The following is a 20,221-nucleotide window of genomic DNA, read 5'->3' on the forward strand; positions in this document are numbered from 1 at the left end:
GGTTTTCCTGAAACTGTCCCCTTTATCATTTTTAGGGCACAACAGTATTCCATCACAATCACATACCACAACTTCAGCCACAATGTTCCGCCATTCCCCAGTTGATGAGTATCCCCTCAGTTTCTAGTTCTTTGCCGCCACAAAAAGATCCGCTATCAATATTTTTGCACATGTTGGTCTTTCTCCCTTTTCTTTGATCTTTTTTGGAATACAGCCCTAGAAGTGGTATTGCTTGGTTTAAGGGTATGAGCAGTTTTATGGCCCTTTGGGCAGAGTTCCAAATTATTCTCGCTAAGGTTGGAGTAGTTCACAAAGGATGGAACTTTCATGGAAAGCGCTTTGAGCTGATAAATGCTTTCAAATCAGAACTTTTCCTCTGCCCTGGGCTGTTGGAGCTCAGGGTTTCAAGTTTGTCTTTTGAAGCATCTAGAAGCCAGCCCAGAACTGGGTTTTCCCTCCTCTCCCCTTCATTCCCCATCTGCTAAACTTCATTCATTTGCTTTTGTGACCTCAAGTTGCTAGGGAAGTAATTATCTTTTTCGCTTTCTCTTTTTCACCTTCTAGAAATCATCTGCCTCCTCCCCTCCCCCCTCCCCACTACATACATCTTCACTTTATTTTTTCTACTTTTGGAGGACGGGTGCCTATTCGTATGTGTGAAGTGGTGTACATGGGGTTTGATACAGTGGAAAGACTATAGCTTTAGCTGTTTTGCTTAAGACCTGGTTATTTTTTTTTGTCAGCTGCCTGTTATATCAATCACGGAGCCGGGATCTATTTATAGGTTGGGAGTACTGTGTCCTTAGTCACAAAGAGAGACACAGACAGGGGACTGTCGGCTTATGCAGGAGGAGCCAAGCCAACGTCTAATCAGCAATTAGGAACACCTGAGGGGTAGAAAATTCCACCACAGCCCCCTTGGTCCTGTTCTCCAAACCCGAAGCATGTGAGTAACCAAACTTCTCTCTTTTTCTTGCCCCCGTGCCCTTCCTTGCCCTCTCTCCCCCCTCTTTTTTCCAGGAACCCCCTTTTCTCTTCTCCTTTATTTGTGGATTGAAATATCACCCGGCACTAATCTTTCCACTTTTCATCCTGGTTCAAAACTCCGAAGCATCTCTAATGAGGCTGAGAGGAAAATTTTTGCCTTTCTCAGCCTGTCACAGGAAGGTCAGAGTGACTCAGAATGCTAGGGTGGGTTGGCTCCACAAATCCATTGGGAATCAGTAGGTTTCCTTTTGTTTTTATTTGTTTGTGTTCAGAAAAGTAAGTAGATGAAAAGGGCAGGGGAAGTTCCAACACTGCTCAGCGGGTGGTTATGTCTCACAGCATGAAAAGTTTTTGGTGGTGGCAGATCCAGTCCTTTGCTATGCTAGGAAGCTTAGAGAGGAAAGATACCCAGTTCACACAGGACAGGTAATATTTTAGTGTTCGGAACCTCTGGTCCAGTAGGGTATAAAGTTATCATCGTCAGAATGATTTTAAGAATCTGACATACACCTTTTTTTTTTTCGAGCCAGCAAGTTAAAAACAATTTTGCTTTATGCTGTGTTGTGTTGTGTTTTGTGTGTGTGTGTGTATGTGTGTGTGCCTGCATGCACGTGTCTGCCCAGGCATTCAATTCCTTTAGGGAAGTGGGGGGAGGTCCAGTGGAGATCTGATGATTTGTCTTATTTTAAAAACTCTTTTTGGTTTTGTGTTCTGTTGGGCATCCTTAATCTATCCCTTGTGTGTGTGTGTGTGTGTGTGTGTGTGTGTGTGTGTGTGTGTGTGTGTTTGGAGGGTTGGAGGGGTTGGGCAAGGATGGGGGGGGGAGATTCTCAAAGAGATAACCACCAGGAGTTCAGGGCTGCTGAGGAAGTGAGCCCAGCATCATTCAGAGAGGAGAAACTTAATCTCATTATTCCTCTTGAAACAGCATTTGTTTCAGACATTTAAAACTGTGTACAAGCTTGTAAGTCATTTTGTCCCCAAAGAAGAAACTTAAAATTCAATTAACTTGTATTTTATAAAATCTATCCTGTAAGTCTCTTTAAAAAGCTTCAGTTTATACCTTTAGGCAAGTGGAATACAAATAAGCAAGTTTAGTTTTGGATGGTAAGTAAGAGGGGGAATAATTACTTTATAATCTTAATACTAGCACAAAATCCCTAAAAGGGGTGGGGGCAGGGGGAATGCAATGTCATAGGACATGGACGTAAGATGTTTTTAAGTGGACATTCTATGCTCAACCTTAAAGTGATGCTTTAGTGTTTGCACACAATTTCTTTAACATGTTATTTGCAATATTTTAAATTGCTAAAGAAGAATCCCTGACCTGTTTTTATTGTGCTTAAGTTCTGAAACAAGGTTGATAAGATGAATTTCTTAAATACTTAATTTGTTTAAAAGATCATCTCATTTCATATCAGAAAGAGTCTCCAGTGCCTTTCTTAATAAACAGCAGCCTAGGAGCATGTTGAACTTGATAAAGGTAGAAAATTTAAGACCAAAGGTTTAGTCATTGTTTTAAAAAATATAGATAGTAGTATATGTATATATCACATATATAATGTGTATATGTATAAAAACACACACATATTCTGTATATAGTGGGTAAATGCAACTTGAACTTTTTCTCAGTTCTTTATTTCTGTGTGTATTTCCATTGGCTTTGTATATAATTGCTTGCTAACTAACCTATATACTTTCTGTGGGGGGAAGAGGGAAGGGATTTGAGCTTCACAAACCTTGTTAATAAAGACAAGTTAGTTAATGGGGAAATTCAGAATCAAGAATTGTGGTTTAAAAAGAAAAATCATTACTATTTAAAGCTTCCTTTGGAAAATAGGATGAAACAAATAAACAAATTCCCCCAGTGATGAGTGAATGACTATATACAGAATTGAAGACTTTCAACTTTGCCTCTTGAGGCATTTTGGGATTCATTTTGGTACCTATATGTCCCTCTGACATTCCCAATTACATTATGGGGGGGAATGAAATGATTGGAAAACCAGTTTCAGAATGCACTGTTCAATCCAGCAAATGCTCACGGAATGTCTCCCAAGGGGAGGGTTCTAAGACACAAAGACAGATAAAACAGTAAGGGATTCTTACCCTCAAGGAGATTTTAGTCCATGAGGGTAGGTAAGACAGGTATGCAAAAACTATAGTAAAACAGAAACTGTGACAAGTACATGCATAAAATAGGTAGAAACAAAGTCTTAGTAAAGTTTAGAGGAGAAAGTTAACTATATGTTGACTTCTGGCTTCTGGTGATTTCTGGAGAAAGTGTAAATGAAAAAAAATTTAACCTTTTAATATAAGGACAAACAGCTCCCCTCTCCTACCAGCGTGCACACACATTCAGGCATGACTGCACACACATCCATGATTAAATGCATTGGGAGAAACCCCAGCATTCCTGCCCAGGTCCTGCTATTTCTTTGGTGTTAACTATTAGGTGAGGAGAATATTTGTTGGAGCCCTTTAGGGAAGAATTGGTCCTTATCTCTTACTACCTTGCAGATGCTTTTCCAGTGGAGAAGGGCAATTTCCTTGGAAAAATGATGGAGGGCCTTGTGTTCAGAACTTGGGGGAGGTTGTTTTTCCCTTTTTTTGTGCTTGGATGGAGAGATGCAGTTGGTGGGGAAACTTCGATGCATTTGCATGAGGCAGCGTCTGATTATTTAGTTTCTGCTTCAATAACGATTAATTTTATGTGGACTGAGCTCCCATCAGCCTCATTTTTTCCAAACTGATTTCTTAAATGTAATTTGTCACGGGGATGTCTGTGATTTCAGGACTGCGAAATCTAACTCATTCTATCCTTGTCATTGTTTATATCTCTGAATGTAAACTAGCAGTCGTGAGCACACTAGAGTGTGTGCCTGGGCGCACTGTGATTTTTATTTCTGTCCCCCCTCCCCTTCTAGTGCTACGCATGGAAATCCAGAACCAATCTTCCATGTGGGATAGAAGCATGAGGTGCAGGTGTCTGGAATAGAGCAGGCTCAGGTGCACAGCTATAAATCTCCAGGAAGAAGTGCAAATACCTAGAAAGTACTCACCTAATTCAAACAATTTTACATAGCTGAAATCTCTCCAAATATCCCATAAATAAAAAATGGCAGCCAGCAGGATTTTTTTAATTTCTTCACTTGTGAAGTCTATCTGTCTGTCTATTTCTCCTCTCCTCTCCTCTTCCCCCTCCGTTTCTCTTGGTCTCACTCTCCATTGCATTAGGCTCGTTCTCTTTCTCTTCCTTTTTCCTTCCTTCCCTCCCTCTCTCTCCTTTTTCCTGAAAACACATTTCTATCTGGCACAGAAAATAAACTCAGATTGTGGGTAGTTATGTTAATCTAATTCAATCCTCTGTGGGTTAAGAGTGAAATTCTAATAGTGGAACTGTTGAGGGCTTTTTTGTTAATGGCTTGGGGATTACATTGAGTTAAAGGCTCATTTCCTAATCAAACAGAGAGGGAGAGAGTGACTCCGAATATTTATGAGTCTCCCAGTGAGAGTTTAAACATTCAACTCCAAAAGCAGGATTTCTGCAAGAGGAAAGAGTTAAAACCCCTCAGGGCTGCTATGGAAAAAAATTAAGCCACTTAAGCTATCAGCATTTTCAACTACCTGTACAACTTGAGTTCCGCAAAGTGGAAGGGAGTAAGTTGCTGAGGAGGGAGGAAAAATAATTTCCCAAAGCTGAAATGGAAACAGTGTCAAGAATTCTGAATCTAAAACTGGATGATGGTTTCTGAATAGAGTCCCCTGTAGGTAGACACACATACCCAATACACACACCAAAGGCCTGATGGGAGGAGTATGTGTCATAAACCCTCCAGAAAAGATCGGTTCTCCCAGTTTTCTCACTTCTAGATTGGACGAAAGAGGAGTGTAGCTCAGTTGACCAAAAGCTGGCATTTTCATCCAGCCTCGAACAGGTTAGTTGAAAGATATGGATGTATGGAGGTAGAGTGGATTGGGGGTGGGGAGAGGAAGCAGCCAATTTAAATGAGTCCCCTACTTTTGTCCTCTCCTCAAAATGCTAAGAACCATTCTGCCCTCCTTTCTCCCCTTTACATGCAAATCTTATCGAGTCATTTCTTCCCCCATATCAATGACTCAGTTTGCCAAAATCCAAGGGTGGATAGAAGGTTAGACTAGTGTTTGGTGATACAGCTGGGTGACTGAAAGCATTGAACAGGGAGGGGGTGGGGTAAGGACCACACCACAAATGATTGAGGTGTTCTGCTTTCTGTTGCTTTTAGAATAGCATCTTACCCTCATACAGTACCTTCCCATGAGGATCTCAGAGCACTTTGTAATGACAATCTCATCACATCCAGGTGAGAAGCAGTTAGGAATGACTTTTAAGTCAGAGAAAGTGAGGAGTCACTTCACCAAGGTCAAGAAATGTCAGGGCAAAACTGTGCTCAGAATTTTTTCTTACTCCTACCCAGAGTGGTCTGGCCTTGGTCACCCACCCATTTACCTCTGGGGAAGTGAAAGTGAAAGAGAATCAGACCGAGGTATAAGCTCATAGTCTTTTAGGTTGAGGCTTTCCTTTTTGCCTATTCACTTTTTAGCACTTTCTGGAAATGTTGGCTGGAACCAACTGGAAAGTTGGCCAGCTCCCCCATTCTCTTCCTCTTGGTGCCCCAATCCCCCAATCTATCCACAAAGTACTTCAGAGCATAGGTTTTTGAACTAGAAGGGATTTGGGAGCCCATCTGGTCCAACTGCTTCATTTTATAGGAGAGGAAATTCAAGCCCAGAGAAATTAAGTTAATTGGCCCAAGGTTAGACGTGTTGTAAGTGTCAGGACTGGGATTTGAACCCCAGGTCCCTGACTCTCAACCCAGTGCTTTTTTTCATTCTGCCCCCTCACTAACAATGGACTGCTATGCCCCAGCTGGAGTCCTTGTGCGTTGGCTGAGCAGATGCCTTTGCTGTTAACAAAGCTTCCGGTCTCATCTTTCAATTGGACACCAGAAGGAAACAAAAGATCAGGCTATATCAGGAAACCTTTTAACCTGAAAAGAGATTAGGGTCTTTAGCCAACATGACAGAATAGACCTAGTGGGCAGTTGTTTAGGATTCCAAAGTTAGATCCCCAGGATCAATAGACAGATTCCTGTTCTTCCCTAATGCTGTTGAAAAGTGCCTCATTGGCCATAGACCACACATTTTCCATGCTGTGATGGATGGCTCCACTTTTGTCAGGAGGTTACACCTGCACCTGCCTCTATTTCATCATTCCTGGAAAACAGGTAACAATATTGTGGACTTTCAGCGGTTTTCGACCGTCTGGTTTCACAAACGTATTCTCTCTGTGTGTTTGTGAATATGGTCAGGATTACGATACTCAGGAAATAAAGTGCCCATGTCCTTCCTTCTACTTATAAGCTATTGGGTTCCTACATAGGAAATAAAAGCAGGGTTCTTACATTCCAAAGACATCACTGTAGCCAAGGGACACTTGGAAGAATGTTTTGTTCTTTTAAAGGTCCAGTTAGCTAAACAGCATTAGGGTGAACCTAATCCATTCATCTTGGTTCCTACTTTTGATCTTTTTCCTATTCTCACATCCTCAAATCAGGTGCATCTTCTATGCATTTTTATGTACTGTCTTTCCCAAGAATATACCCTAGTTCAGGGGTGGGGAGCCTGTGGCCTTGAGGCCACATGTAGCCTTCTAGGTCCTTAGGTGCAGCCTTTTGACTGAGTCCAATTTTCCAGAACAAATCCTTCTATTCACGGGATTTGTTCTGTGAAGTTTGGATTCAGTCAAAGGGCCACACTTGAGGACCTAGAGAGCCACAAGTGGCCTCAAGCCCTCAGGTTCCCCACCTCTGCTTTAGTTACTAATGTGACTTTGTTGTAGTTATCCAATGTAATTGCTAAAGTGATATCTTTTCCATGTGAATTCTGTTCTTGTACTCTGTCCTCTCCTGTTTCCTAAAGTCTCTGCAATACCAAGGCAGGTGGGTGGTGCAGTATACAGAGGGCTAAGCCTGGAGTTAGAAAGACCTGAGTTCAAATGCAGCCTCAGACACTTACTAGCTGTGCAACCCTGGACAGGTCTCTTAACCTGTCTGCCTCAGTTTTCTCAATTGTAAAGTAGGATAATAACAGCCCCTACTTCCCAGGATTGTTGTAAAGATCAAATGAGATAAAAATTGTCTGGCACACAGTAGGTGCTTAATAAATACCTCTTTCTTTTCTTCCTCATTTGTAAAACAAGGGTGATAATACCAGCACTTACTTCACAGGGTTGTTGTAAGGATCAAATGAGTTAACATAAGGAAAGCACTTTAAAGTGGTATTCCATCCTTCCTTTGGTCATCAGTGGTGAGTCTGAGCTTCTCAGACCTATTTGGTGGCTTTTTAGATCCCCTCTTTTTTGACTCTTCTGGTCAGCTGGCACATGTGAAGAATAAAGGGTCAAAGGTGCTGTGCTTGGATGAGAAGACTGGCATTCAAATCCTGCCTTTGTGAGGTCACTAGCTGTGTGACCAGGGACAAACCATTTTAATACCTGAGTCCGTTTCTCCATCTGTCAAATGGGGATAAAAGAATTTGTACTACCTACTTTACAGATTCATTATGAGGAAAAAAAGCTTTATAAGCCATAAGGAACTATACTGGGCATCCCAAAAGTCTTTGTGTATTTTAAAGTTTATTAAAACTACACTGAGACTTTTGGGATGTACTGTATAAATGTGAGTTATTTGTAGTTTCCAGATATGAATGTTTTGAAAGTTATTGAAACACATTCTTCGATTTCTCTTCCCCTCTTCCCCAGCCCCATAACATTTTAATCTTGTCTTTGCATATAGAAGGTAAAAACTCTGGATGGACTGAAGAGGTTAAATGATACTGATAAAGGTCTAGGTGTTTCCTTGGGGAATGGTGACTGGCTGAGTGAATTGATTACTGTGGCTTAGTGATCTCTCTAGCAATATTCAGGACTGAAATTATTGCTGATTTAACCAGATTTTGTGTATGTGTGTGAGTATGCGTGTATTAGAGAACACAGTACTGCAGAGTGATGAGATTTGGGGCCATGTTGGGGTGAGATGTAATTAGAAAAAGAAAAAAAAATGCTACTAGGTTGATTGTTTCCAATTCACTCCAAGAATGGAACCTGCCACCACAGAGCATTTTCTCTGTGTGTTTAAAACTGTGAATCTCGAGTATATAGAAAGGATCCCTGGACACATATCAGCTCTGTTGTTAGCCACTAGGTCCTCAGTAGAGATGCTGAACATACCCATCCAGAGCTGAGATGGGCCCAGTAGGTTTCAGTTGTGTAGCATTTTGGGGGAAAGTTCTTGCCAAGGACTGAGCTCAATCATATTTTCCCTGCTGACCTCTTTTTATGCTTTCTATTTATCTACATGTATACTCTTTGAGGTGATGTAACCAATACCAGAAGGAACTCCTGCGTCCTTATAGTCTGTCTTTTTCCTTGACTTTTTTTCAAAACCTTTTGGGGATTTGAGAGGCATTATGGATAGACAGCTGGTCTCCAAAGCAGGAAATCATGGGTTCAAGTTTCACCTCTGACCTATACAGGCTGAATGGAGACCTTGGTTAAGTCTCTTAACCTCTCAGTGTTCTAGACAGCTCTTTCAGGCTGTAAGTTGATGAAGAGATGCTGACCTGCATTGGTAGAGGGAACTTCCTCACCTGGGAGTGTGAAATCATTCTAGGATCCAGTCCCTAGCCCTATCGCATTTAGGATATAAGGGAAAATCAGTCAGGATTAATTATTTGTCATGGTTTATCTGTGCTTAGCCATAAGTATGCCAAAGTGAAACTTCTGCATGGTCCCAGAAACTGTATTTGGGTTTCTATATACAGGAAGTCTGAATCTGTGGGCACCAGATTACTAACAATCTCTCTATAATAGGGCACATGGATGGATCCAATTTTTTATTCTCCCTATATTTGTGGCTTATAGGAAGCTAGTGGAAAGTACTCACCCCTGGGAGCCAGCAGATGTTTTCAGTGATGATCTTGGGCAAGTCTCTTAACTGTCAAACCAGGCTAATAATACCTGCTCTACAAACCTTCCAGAATCACTACGAACATGAAACGAGGCAACAAATATGACGTCACTCTAAGAAGTTAAAAGTGCTCTATGTGTGAGGTTAGATTACTGTCAATCAGACAGCATGATGGGATGGGAACAGCAAGCATGGTGGATGGTGAGGTGCTGAATTTTGATTTGGGAAGACCTAGCTTAAAGTTCTGCCTTAGAAACCTGCTAGCTGCATGAATGTGGGCATCTTCCCAAGACTCAAGGTTCGTCATCTGTAAAATGAGGACAGTCATAGCACCTGTCTCACAGGGTTGTTGTGAAACTGTGATAAGACGATGTTAAGTAAAGCTCGCTGCAAATCTTACACTATTTGGATAATTAACAATTATGAAATCATAGATTTAGGACTAGAAAGGACTTTAGTCTAACATTTAGTCCAAAGCCCCTAATTTTTACAAGGGAAGAAATGGAGGCCCGGGGCGGGGGTGACTGAGCTGGGGTTCAAACCTGGGTCATCTGACTCCAAACCCAGAACATTTTTTCCTGTGGTATCTCATGATAGTCTATGGTACAGAGTCAGCCGGGTGGTGCAGTAGATAGAGTGCCAGGCATGGAGTCAGAACGGCATGGGCTCAAATGTGGCCACATTTACTAGGTGCATCACTCTGGGCAAATGCCTTAACCTCTGTTTATCTCAGTTTTCTCAACTGTGAAATGGAGCAACAATAACCTTCCCTTCCGAGGTTGCTACGAGGACCAAATGAGATAATAATTGTAAACACTTAGGTGCCGTATAAATGTTAGTTTTTATTATTTTTATAATTCTGCATTATAAGTAGTAGCATAATAGTTACTACTCTGTATGTGATTGGAGATTGTTTTTTCTTCTCCCGTTTCCTTTTTGGCAGCAGCTGCCCAAGAGACAGCAAAGTTCAATGGAAAGATCTAGGGTCAGAAGACCTGGTTTCTAATCTTGGTGTGGGTTACTGGGTGTGGAACCTTGCTGGTCTCAGTTCCTTCATCTATGAAATGTGGGCGTTGAATTAGATGACCCCTGAGGTTCCTTCTGTGCTCCTGAGAATCACAACTCTGGGAGTATGCCCCATAGGCTACCATTTTGACATCTCTGATTTAGAGAATTAGGGAAAATGAGGAGGATTATTGCCTCCCGGTTACCTAGTTTACATATCGGCAGTTGTTTGGGCATTTTCTGAACCAAGCCTTTCTTCTCATTCTGGAGAGTTGGGCCAGTGTAGCCCAGTGTGTAGGGTAGCTAGTCTTAAAGCAGACCATGCCTAAAGATTGCCTCTAAAATGGAAACCATTTTAATTAGAATGCCTACTAGTATTACAGCATCACATTACCCCTATCTCAAACACAGCATACTCAAAATAGCCCTGTCCAGGTTCAGAGCTATATTGTGGGTCCATATTCATTTGAAGTGATAGCTCATGAGTCCTCACTGATGAATTAACTTTTTCCCCAGCCAGCCAAAGGACATAATGAATTCAAAAGAAGAGCATTTAATGAAATAGCATAGTAAGAAGGTATGCAATACAGGGGCATACTCTCCCACAAATAGAAATGTTATCAGGAGGACCCACATGTGGACAATATATGTTGAACTCATTCCTATGACATTTAGGACTCTGATATCTTCAGGCCACATCACCATTCTGCTCTTACTAGGCTTCTCTTTTAGTGGGCCTTGTATCTCCATGGAGCCTAGCATCTCTTATCATATCTACTAGTGTATCGTTTGGCTTTCTGCATGTCTTTGTTGGACACTTTTACCAGCTACTATATTCTGGGATCATCTTTTCAGAGCCAGTCAGGCCACCTCAGCTTTAGTCTGCTAGGGTAAAGTAGATAGAATCTCTCCCCGATAAAAGGGGGTTGGCTGTTCATTAGTCACATCCATCATACCTACCTAACTAAAGCCAGGCAGATTGCCTCTCTCCCACCCTCACACCAATTTTTGATCTTTCCTTTTTGACTCCCATGTCTGGGCCAGATAGTAAACCTTTTTGTTTCTGTTAACTAGCTAATTTAAGGTTCTTGGTGTCTTATACATTTTCAGGATCCTCTTTGGCTTAGCTGCAAATGAATTTGAGCCAAAACAAAAGATAGGCTAAGGCGGTAAGGTTAATGTTCCCTATCCACCTAGCCCTGAATTCCTGTCTTTATTATCCATAGCTTCCAGAATGTTTCACAGTATTGTGGACAGTGAAAATCTCAGTTGCCTTATATTCATGTGTTCCCTCACTATCCCTATATCCACAAGTGCTCACCAATCCTTAAGAATTGGATGTCTCCCATGTGGTTTATTGACTTTCATGTGCAGAATATCCATCTTGAAATTTTTTCTCTTTATAAGATTCAACTATTTTGATTGAAGCCAGAATGGTTTCAAGGTTATTTCTGTCACCTAAAAGGAATCAGTTGTCTAGAAATCAAGGATTTGGAGAATTTAAGATTTTCCATCATCTCTGGGAGTTGCTTAAAATTTGGTCTTCTATAGTCCTGTGTATGTAAATATGTGTTAGGTATGTTGAGGGTCATCTCAAACCTTTCTCTTCTTTCCATGTTTGAGGCTGAAAGTAATTTGGAAAGAAGGAGTAATTACTGTTTGTTCTGGAGTGCTCATTGATTGTAGCCCCACATTATGTCTTTGGGGCTAATTTTTGCTTCAGACAGGCACATGCTACTACCCTAGTGAAAACCAAAGGAATCTAAATGCCAGCATCTAAACGTGGAGAGAGACATTTAGCCCTAGGTAAAAGATCAGAGGTTATTGGATATTTATTCTCTGTGAATTTAAGCATTATCTCCCATTGCATTTTCCCTGCAAGGAAATCCTTATCCAGATCACTCTTCTTAGAGATGGAAACTGCCAAGCTTAATCTACAATCTAATGAGCAGCCTCCTTGGACATGGACAGTAAGCAATCAGTAAGTAGCCCATTTAAACAGCAATGATGGGGAAGGGAGAATTTAAAGAGGACATCTACTGAATAACTTGATTTCTCCAACTTCTCAGACTATTTCTTTTTGGGCATAGAGTCACTAAATTGATTGGGGGGGGGAAAGAATGGAATACAGTAGATGCATTCTATCCTCACCTAAATAAACCATTTTACATGAATGTTTGCTTGTTGAAAATCTTACTTTGAAAAATCAATTCCCAGTGGCGTGGATGGAGCATTCTCTCATGGAGGCCAAAAAATGTTAAAGTCTGATTTGTATTAAAAGGAAACATTTGCCACTAGCTGTCAGAAAATCTAGATTCCGGTTCCGGCTGAGTCATAACTATTTGTGTGACTTCCCCTCTCTGGGCCTCAGTTTTCATATCTGTAAAGCAAGGAAGTTGGAATAGCTAATCTGCAAGGTCCCATTCACTTCTAAGGTTCTATGATTCCATGTCTTAAATAAGAGATCGTGGGGTCTAGGGATTGCTTAGACGGGTAGTATTTCGAAATTTTATGCGCTTGGCCATGTATTGTATTGTATCACATGTATTGTGTATCTCTGCCTTTTTTTGAAAAGCTCACATTCTTTACACATCTGACTGGCTGTCAGTCGTTTGGCTTTTGCTTATATAGCATCAGAAGACCTTCCAAGCGCTGCACAAGCAGGGGAACCTTAAGCCGATCCACTTAAAATTCTGTTTAGGAATGACATCATTTCCAAATTGCCATTCCTGTCCCTGCGTTCCCCTCCCCCCAAGATTCTATTTACTAAAAATATTCTGTTTTAGAAACTGTTAAATAAGAATACCTCTGAGCATAAATTCTCTCCTTCCTCTCTCTCTTCACTTCCTTTATTCCCCCTGTTTCTGTCTGCTGCTTTCTAAGGAAGATTTCCCTCCCTCTCTTCCCAACCCCATGGCCTTGATTTCCTCCTTACTTAGTAGTGTCACTTATTTCTAAAATATTCACTATTGTGATTCCACCATAATGCCTTAATTCCTTTCTCATTGATCCCCTGTGCCTCTTTCCACTCCTGTCTTTACCTTTTCATAGGGTTCATAAAGCTATTGCTTTATCTATAAGACCCCTGATCTCAGGTACTCCCTAGTCATCTGCCAATTGTTCCCATAAGGTTCTTACAATTGGACCTTCGCTAGTTAGATGGTCTTAAGGGTCTCTGTCATTTCCATACTCAGCCTGGGGACATGCTTTGTTCTCTATCCCCTGAAACCTCACATTTCCTTTAACCAACCCTTTCCACGTTGGCAGTGAGAACAGAACACATTTCAAGTTTTTACAATTTTTCAGCATTTCTTTTTCACTTTTCTTCCTGCCCCTGGGAGAAACCAGTCCTGAAGCATTTCACATTATTTTTCCTTGTAGTGATCTATCCTTTCTCTAAATGCCTATATTGTCTGTACTGCTCATTTGTTACTTGATCATATTTCCCCTTTGTGACATCTATTTAATTTTTGCTTTGCTATATGAATCAGATATTGTTACTTAGTTATTATATCTTGTCTCACTTACTGTATCGTAAGTTCCCTGAAAGCCAGACTCTTGCGCAAAGCCATACACTTTGTGTAAGTGGTGGAATATGGATTCTAAGCCAGGTTTTCTGACTTCAAATCTCATATTTTCCCCCCTATATCATACTGTTATCTATTTTATCTTATCTTCTCTATTTATTTGTATTTTAGAATTTCTTCATTTTGTTTGCCACTCTTGTCTGTTTTCTATCTCCTTCATTTTCCCTTTCCTTAGCTCTGGGGTGGGGAACCTGTGGCCTTCTAGGTCCTTCGGTGCAGTCTTTTGACTGTGTCCAAGTTTTATAGAACAAATCCTTTTATTAAGGAGATTTGTTCTGTGAAGTTTGGATTCAGTCAAAGGGCCATATTCGAGGACCTAGAAAGCTACATGTGGCTTCAAGGCTACAGGGTCCCCACCCCTGATCTAGCTTGTTTCCTTAACCTACTTATTTTTTTGCACAAAGATTTGATAAGGTCCCTTCCAGCTCTGATAATCTATTAATTTATTTTTCTTTATAAACCTACTGAACGTTCTCTCCAAAGATACAAATGGGGTAGACAATCCCAAAACTTTCTCTAGTTCTTTCCCCTCCCACCTGCATCTTCATAAATATATGTGTATATGTATATATATACACATATATATATATATATATATATATTATAATATGGAACACATAAAGCACCAGACCTAAAATAAAATAATCTGTAATTATTCTTAGTTTTTCTTTAGAACTGCTGTTAATTTTGCTTTTTTATAACATGATTAAAAACAAAAACAGAAAAATTGGTGATGCAGATGAAATTAGACAAAACTAGACCATATATGTATCATATCTATGCATATGTATATGCACAGACACACACATATATGTAAAACTAGAATTAGAAAATTCTTGTTAAAGTCTGTTTTTACAAAACCTTTTCTATTTCCTGCAGCTTTTTTGTCTCATCTTACTTCATTCTCTGTTCTACCTTGCATTCCCTACAAATGTACCACAAATCTCACAAGACGGAAGCCTCTTGCTATCCCCAGGTTCAGGGTTTTGGGTAATCATGGTTATTATGCAAATATGACTCAAACCCCCAACTGGTGCCTTCATTACTAACAAACCTGGAACTATAAGACAAGTAACAAAGTTTTAATTAAGACAAAATAGCAAAGTAATAACAAGGAATCCCCTCTCTGCATAAAGGGATATAATCTCCCACAGAGTTCCACATCACTAGTGGGAAAGGGAACACTTTTAGGAAATTTATAATCCTAAGTTGTATCCCTTCTGGAAGCCTTCTCATGGCTCATTTTTCCAGCAACCAGAGGTGCCTCACTCCTGTTCTATCCCGCTTCCACAGCTGCTGTTTCTCTCTGCCTCTGAAGCTACTGTATGACGCTTCTTTTCAGAACTGCTGCTTCTGTCTGCTGTTGGGCTGCTGCTTCTCCAGTGAGCTGCTGCCATCTGCTACTGGGTTGCTGCTTCTCTGCTAAGCTGTTGCCATCTGCTGGAGCTGTCTTTTGATTACTGGGGCTTCTTCTTCAAAAGGAGTGTCATCACTCTTTTGTAAGACTGCCAAAACATGCCAAAGGCTAGTCAACAAATTTTGGGCTCTGTTGCTATGCCCGCAGTCACACTCAGCTAGAACAGGAAAGTAACCCTCTGGTCAAGTACAGAAATGGAAAAGATTTCAGAGGTCATTTGGTTCAGTCTGTATTAAAACAATAAACCCATCTAACTCCATCTTGAAGAATGGCTATGCAGCCTTTGTTTGAAGATTTGCAGCGAAGGGAAAACACAGCACTTCTCAGACTAGTTCTATTGGCTAATCTGGGATTTCAATTCAATAAGCATTCATTAACCACCTATTACGGGCAAGGCAACATGCAAGGCACTGGGGATACAAAGACAAAATGTAAAACAGTTGCTGCCCACAAAGAACTTAACTTCTACTGCGGAGATAAACTTATAAACACATGAGGGCATACATTATAACTTGAGAAAAGGAGAGCCCTAGAGAGGACTTTCCATAGGAATGCAAGATGCTAATCGCTATGAAAAAATCATGGAGATGGGAGATGAAATCCTGAGCTCAGGGAACAAGTAGGCAAAGTTGACTGAAGTGTAGAACACTTGAAGTGAATAGTACAAAATAAGCCTGGAAAGGTAGTCTGGCATCACGTTGTGGAACGCTTTATTTTTTTCATGCTGGGGAGAAATTTTATTTAATATTTTTAGTTTTCAGCATTGATTTTCACAAGAGTTTGAATTACAAATTTTTCCCCATTTCTACCCTCTCCCCCATTCCAAGATGGCATATATTCTGGTTGCCCCATTCCCCAGTCAACCCTCCCTTCTGTCACCTCACTACTCATCCCCTTTTCCCTTACTTTCTTGTAGGGCAAGATAGCTTTCTATGCCCAATTGCCTATCTATCTTATTTTGTAGTTGCATGCAAAAACTTTTTTTTGAACATCTGTTTTTAAAACTTTGAGTTCCAAATTCTCTCCCCTCTTCCCTCCCCACCCACCCTCCCTAAGAAGGCAAGCAATTCAACATAGGCCACATGTGTATCATTATGTAAAACCCTTTCACAATATTCATGTTGTGAAAGACTAACTATATTTTGCTCCTTCCTATCCTGTCCCCTTTTATTCAATTTTCTCCCTTGACCTTGTCCCTTTTCAAAAGTGTTTGTTTTTGATTACCTCCTCCCCCTATCTGCCCTCCCTTCTATCCTCCCCCCTTTTATATCTCCTTCCTCCTTCTTTCCTGTGGGGTTAGATACCCAATTGAGTGTGTATGTTGTTCCCTCCTCAGGTCAAATCTGATGAGAGCAAGATTAACTCATTCCCCCTCACTTGTCCCCTCCTCCATTACTACAGAACTTCTTTGTCTTGCCACTTTTATGTGAGATAATTTACCCCATTCTATCTCTCTCTTTCTTTCTCTCTCAATATATTCCTCTCTCATCCCTTAATTTTATTTTATTTTTTAGATATCATCCCTTCATATTCAACTCACCCTGTGCCCTCTGTCTCTGTCTCTCTCTGTCTCTCTCCATATATATTATATATATGTACATATATATATATACATATGTATGTATGTATATTCTCTTCAGCTACACTAATACTGAGGTCTCATGAATTATACACATCATCTTTCCATGTAGGAATGTAAACAAAACAGTTCAATTTTAGTAAGTCCCTTATTATTTCTCTTTCTTGATTACCTTTTCATGCTTCTCTTGATTCTTGTGTTTGAAAGTCAAATTTTCTATTCAGCCCTGGTCTTTTAACTGAGAAAGCTTGAAAGTCCTCTATTTTATTGAAAATCCATATTTTGCCTTGGAGCAGGATGCTGAGTTTTGCTGTGTAGGTGATTCTAGGTTTTCATCCTAGCTCCATTGACCTCCGGAATATCGTATTCCAAGCCCTTCGATCCCTTAATGTAGAAGCTGCTAGATCTTGTGTTATCCTGATTGTGTTTCCACAATACTCAAATTGTTTCTTTCTGGCTGCTTGCAGTATTTTCTAGGAGCTCTGGAATTTGGCTACAATATTCCTAGGAGTTTTCTTTTTGGGATCTTTGTCAGGAGGCAATGGGTGGATTCTTTCAATTTCTATTTTACCCTCTAGTTCTAGAATATCAGGGCAGTTCTTCTTGATAATTTCTTGAAAGATGATATCTAGGCTCTTTTTTGATCATGGCTTTCAGGTAGTCCAATAATTTTTAAATTATCTCTCCTGGATCTATTTTCCAGGTCAGTGGTTTTTCCAATGAGATATTTGACATTGTCTTCCATTTTTCATTCCTTTGGTTGTGTTTTATAATATCTTGATTTCTCAAAAATTCACTAGCTTCTACTTGCTCCAATCTAATTTTTAAGGTAGTGTTTTCTTCAGTGGTCTTTTGGACATCCTTTTCCATTTGGCTAATTCTGCCTTTCAAGGCATTCTCCTCATTGGCTTTTTGGAGCTCTTTTGCCATTTGAGTTAGTCTATTTTTTAAGGTGTTGTTTTCTTCAGTATTTTTTGGGTCTCCTTTAGCCAGTCATTGACTTGTTTTTCATGGTTTTCTTGCATCACTCTCATTTCTCTTCCCAATTTTTCCTCTACTTCTCTAACTTGCTTTTCCAAATCCTTTTTGAGCCCTTCCATGGCCTGAGACCAGTTCATGTTTTTCTTGGAGGCTTTTGATGTAGGCTCTTGGACTTTGTTGACTTCTTCTTGGTGTATTTTTTGGTCTTCTTTGTCACCGAAGAAAGATTCCAAAGTCTGAGTCTGAATCTGAGTCCATTTTCGCTGCCTGACCATGTTCTCAGCCAACTTACTTGACCCTTGAGTTTTTTGTCAGGGTATGACTGCTTGTAGAGTATAGAGTACTTTGTTCCAAGCTTGAGGGGCTGCACTGTTGTTTTTAGAGCTATTTCTACACAGCAAGCTCTGCCACACCAGTGCTCCTCCTCCCCCAAGAATCGCCAACCTGGACCAGACTCAGATATAAGCTGGCTCTGCTAAGATCTGCCACTTATTTCCTCCCACCAGGTGGGCCCAAGGCCAGAAGCAACTGCAGCTGTAGTTCTGTAGCTCTGCCTCCTCTGCTGCCCCTGGGGTGGTGCAAAATCCTTTCACTCTGTCCCAGCAGCCTTTCCCACTAACCTTCTCTGTTGTCTTTGGTGTTTGTGGGGTTGAGAAGTCTGGTAACTGCCACAGCTCCCTGATTCAGAGCTCTAGGGCCTGTTCTACCTGGCTCCTGGTTTGGTTGGTCCAGGCGCAGTCCACACTGGGCTCTGCTCCTCTCCGCTCCCAGGTCCCTGCGATAGATCTTACTCAGCAACCATCCAGGCTGTCCTGGGCTGGAGCCCTGCTTCCCTCTGCTATTTTGTGGGTTCTTCAGTTCTAGAATTTGTTCAGAGACATTTTTTATAGGTGTTTGGAGGGACCTGTGGGGGAGCTCACGCAAGTCCCTGCTTTCCAGCCACCATCTTGGCTCTGCTTCTTGTGGAAGGCTTTAAATGCCGACTTGAGGAGTTTATATTATTCTAGAGGCAATAGGAAACTACTTACAGTTCCCAAGCATGGCGGTGACATTTTCAGACTTGTGCTTTAGAAATATAATTTTGGCAACTGTGTGGAGGACAGATTGGAAGGGGGAAAAACTAATTGGAAAGAGTCCAATTAGAAAGCTATTGCAAGAATTCGGGCAAGAGGTGATTAGGGTCCGAACTAGGGTGAGGGCAGCATAAGCAGAGAGGAGGGGACAAATGTCAGAGATATGTCATAGAGACAGGAGTGACAACATTTGTCAACTATTTAGATATGATGGATGAGGGAGACTGAAGAATTGAGGATGACTCTGAAATTGGCAATGTAGGTAACATGAGAAGAGAATAAGTTCCATGTTGGAAATGTTGATTTTGAGATTCCTATGGAACATTAATTTGGAGATTTTCATATGCAAAGTTGGTTTTTCCACATGTTGAACATGGATCTGTTTCTTCTCTAAGATGTCAACTCAGGGCCAAACAGAATGTGTTTCATCCCTCTTCTGTATGATAGGCTTTCAGATGCTTGAAGAGAATTATTGGGTTCCCACCTTACCTGCTCTCCCTAAGACTTTTCTTCTTCAAGTTTAAAATCCCCAGTTTCTTCCATTGTTCTTTGTATGGCATGGTCTGCAAGGCATTATCCTCCTCCTCCTCCTCAAGATGCTCTCCCTATTAATGATGTCCTTGTAAAAATTGTGGCACCCTGAACTAAACAAAGCTTTCTAGATGTGGTCTGAACAGGGCAGAATCCAGAATCCTCGTGACCTGGACACAAGGTCTTCCCTCATGTAGCCTCAGACAATTTGAGGTTTTTTTTTTGGCTTCCATATCACCCTATTGGTTCATGAAATTCGCCGTCCACCAGGATCCCCAGATCTTTTTTGGATGTGGTTTTTATCTAGCCATACCTTCTCCAGCCCATACTTTATAACTTTTGGAAACCTAATCTGATTTTGCTTTCATATCTTATTAGCATTAGCCAGCATTTTAGCTTATAAGGATCTTTACCTACCCTGCCATCCAGTATGTTAGCCATCTATCCTAATTATCCCTTATTCTGATTTCTCTGCATATTATGTTTATTGAATTTGTATCTGTATAGCTCTGTGTATTTCATAAATTTGCAAATGAGGACTTGCAAAGTAGCTTGGCATAGCGGATAGAGTCATCCTCTGAAATAGCAAGACCTAGCTCCTCCAGTCCCATCTATAACATCTCTCGGGTATATGACCCTGGGAAAATCACTCGACCTTTCAGTGCTGCAAAGCAATTCTCTAAGACTATACATTTCAGATCTTCATTGATAAAGAGAGTTTCTTCACCAGGACTTCCCAACACCAAAGAAATCCCAAGTCCCTCCTTCCCACCTTTGCCTGTCACCAGGATCATCCTATTAGAACAACATTTGTATGGTTTTCTTTCTATTCATGCATTGTACTAACCTGAAATCTGTAGCACATGAGAAGGATGTTGTAGTAGGGAAATAATGCTGGACTTGGGGTCATGAGTCTTGGGTTTGAATTCTGGATGGGTAGCTTCCTAACTATGTAGTCCTGAGTAAGTTACTGACTCTCTGTTCCTCTGAACAGAAACAGAAGCTCTCCAAACTTCAATTTCATTATCTGGAAAATTGGGATAATAAATACA

General features: G+C 40.7%; 1 protein-coding gene across 1 annotated transcript in view; it reads left to right on the forward strand.

The window, feature by feature from the left end:
• Nucleotides 1-840: 840 nt before the first annotated feature.
• Nucleotides 841-20,221, forward strand: part of ESRRB (estrogen related receptor beta) — a 245,398-nt gene continuing 226,017 nt past the window's right edge. The window contains exon 1 of the mRNA XM_036736273.1: nucleotides 841-946. Within this exon, the coding sequence (XP_036592168.1) occupies nucleotides 945-946 (2 nt within the window). The 5' untranslated portion in view covers nucleotides 841-944. The remainder of the gene's footprint in view (nucleotides 947-20,221) is intronic.

This window comes from Trichosurus vulpecula, chromosome 8 (genome assembly GCF_011100635.1).
Source record: "Trichosurus vulpecula isolate mTriVul1 chromosome 8, mTriVul1.pri, whole genome shotgun sequence".
In the NCBI taxonomy this organism is placed as follows: domain Eukaryota; kingdom Metazoa; phylum Chordata; class Mammalia; order Diprotodontia; family Phalangeridae; genus Trichosurus; species Trichosurus vulpecula.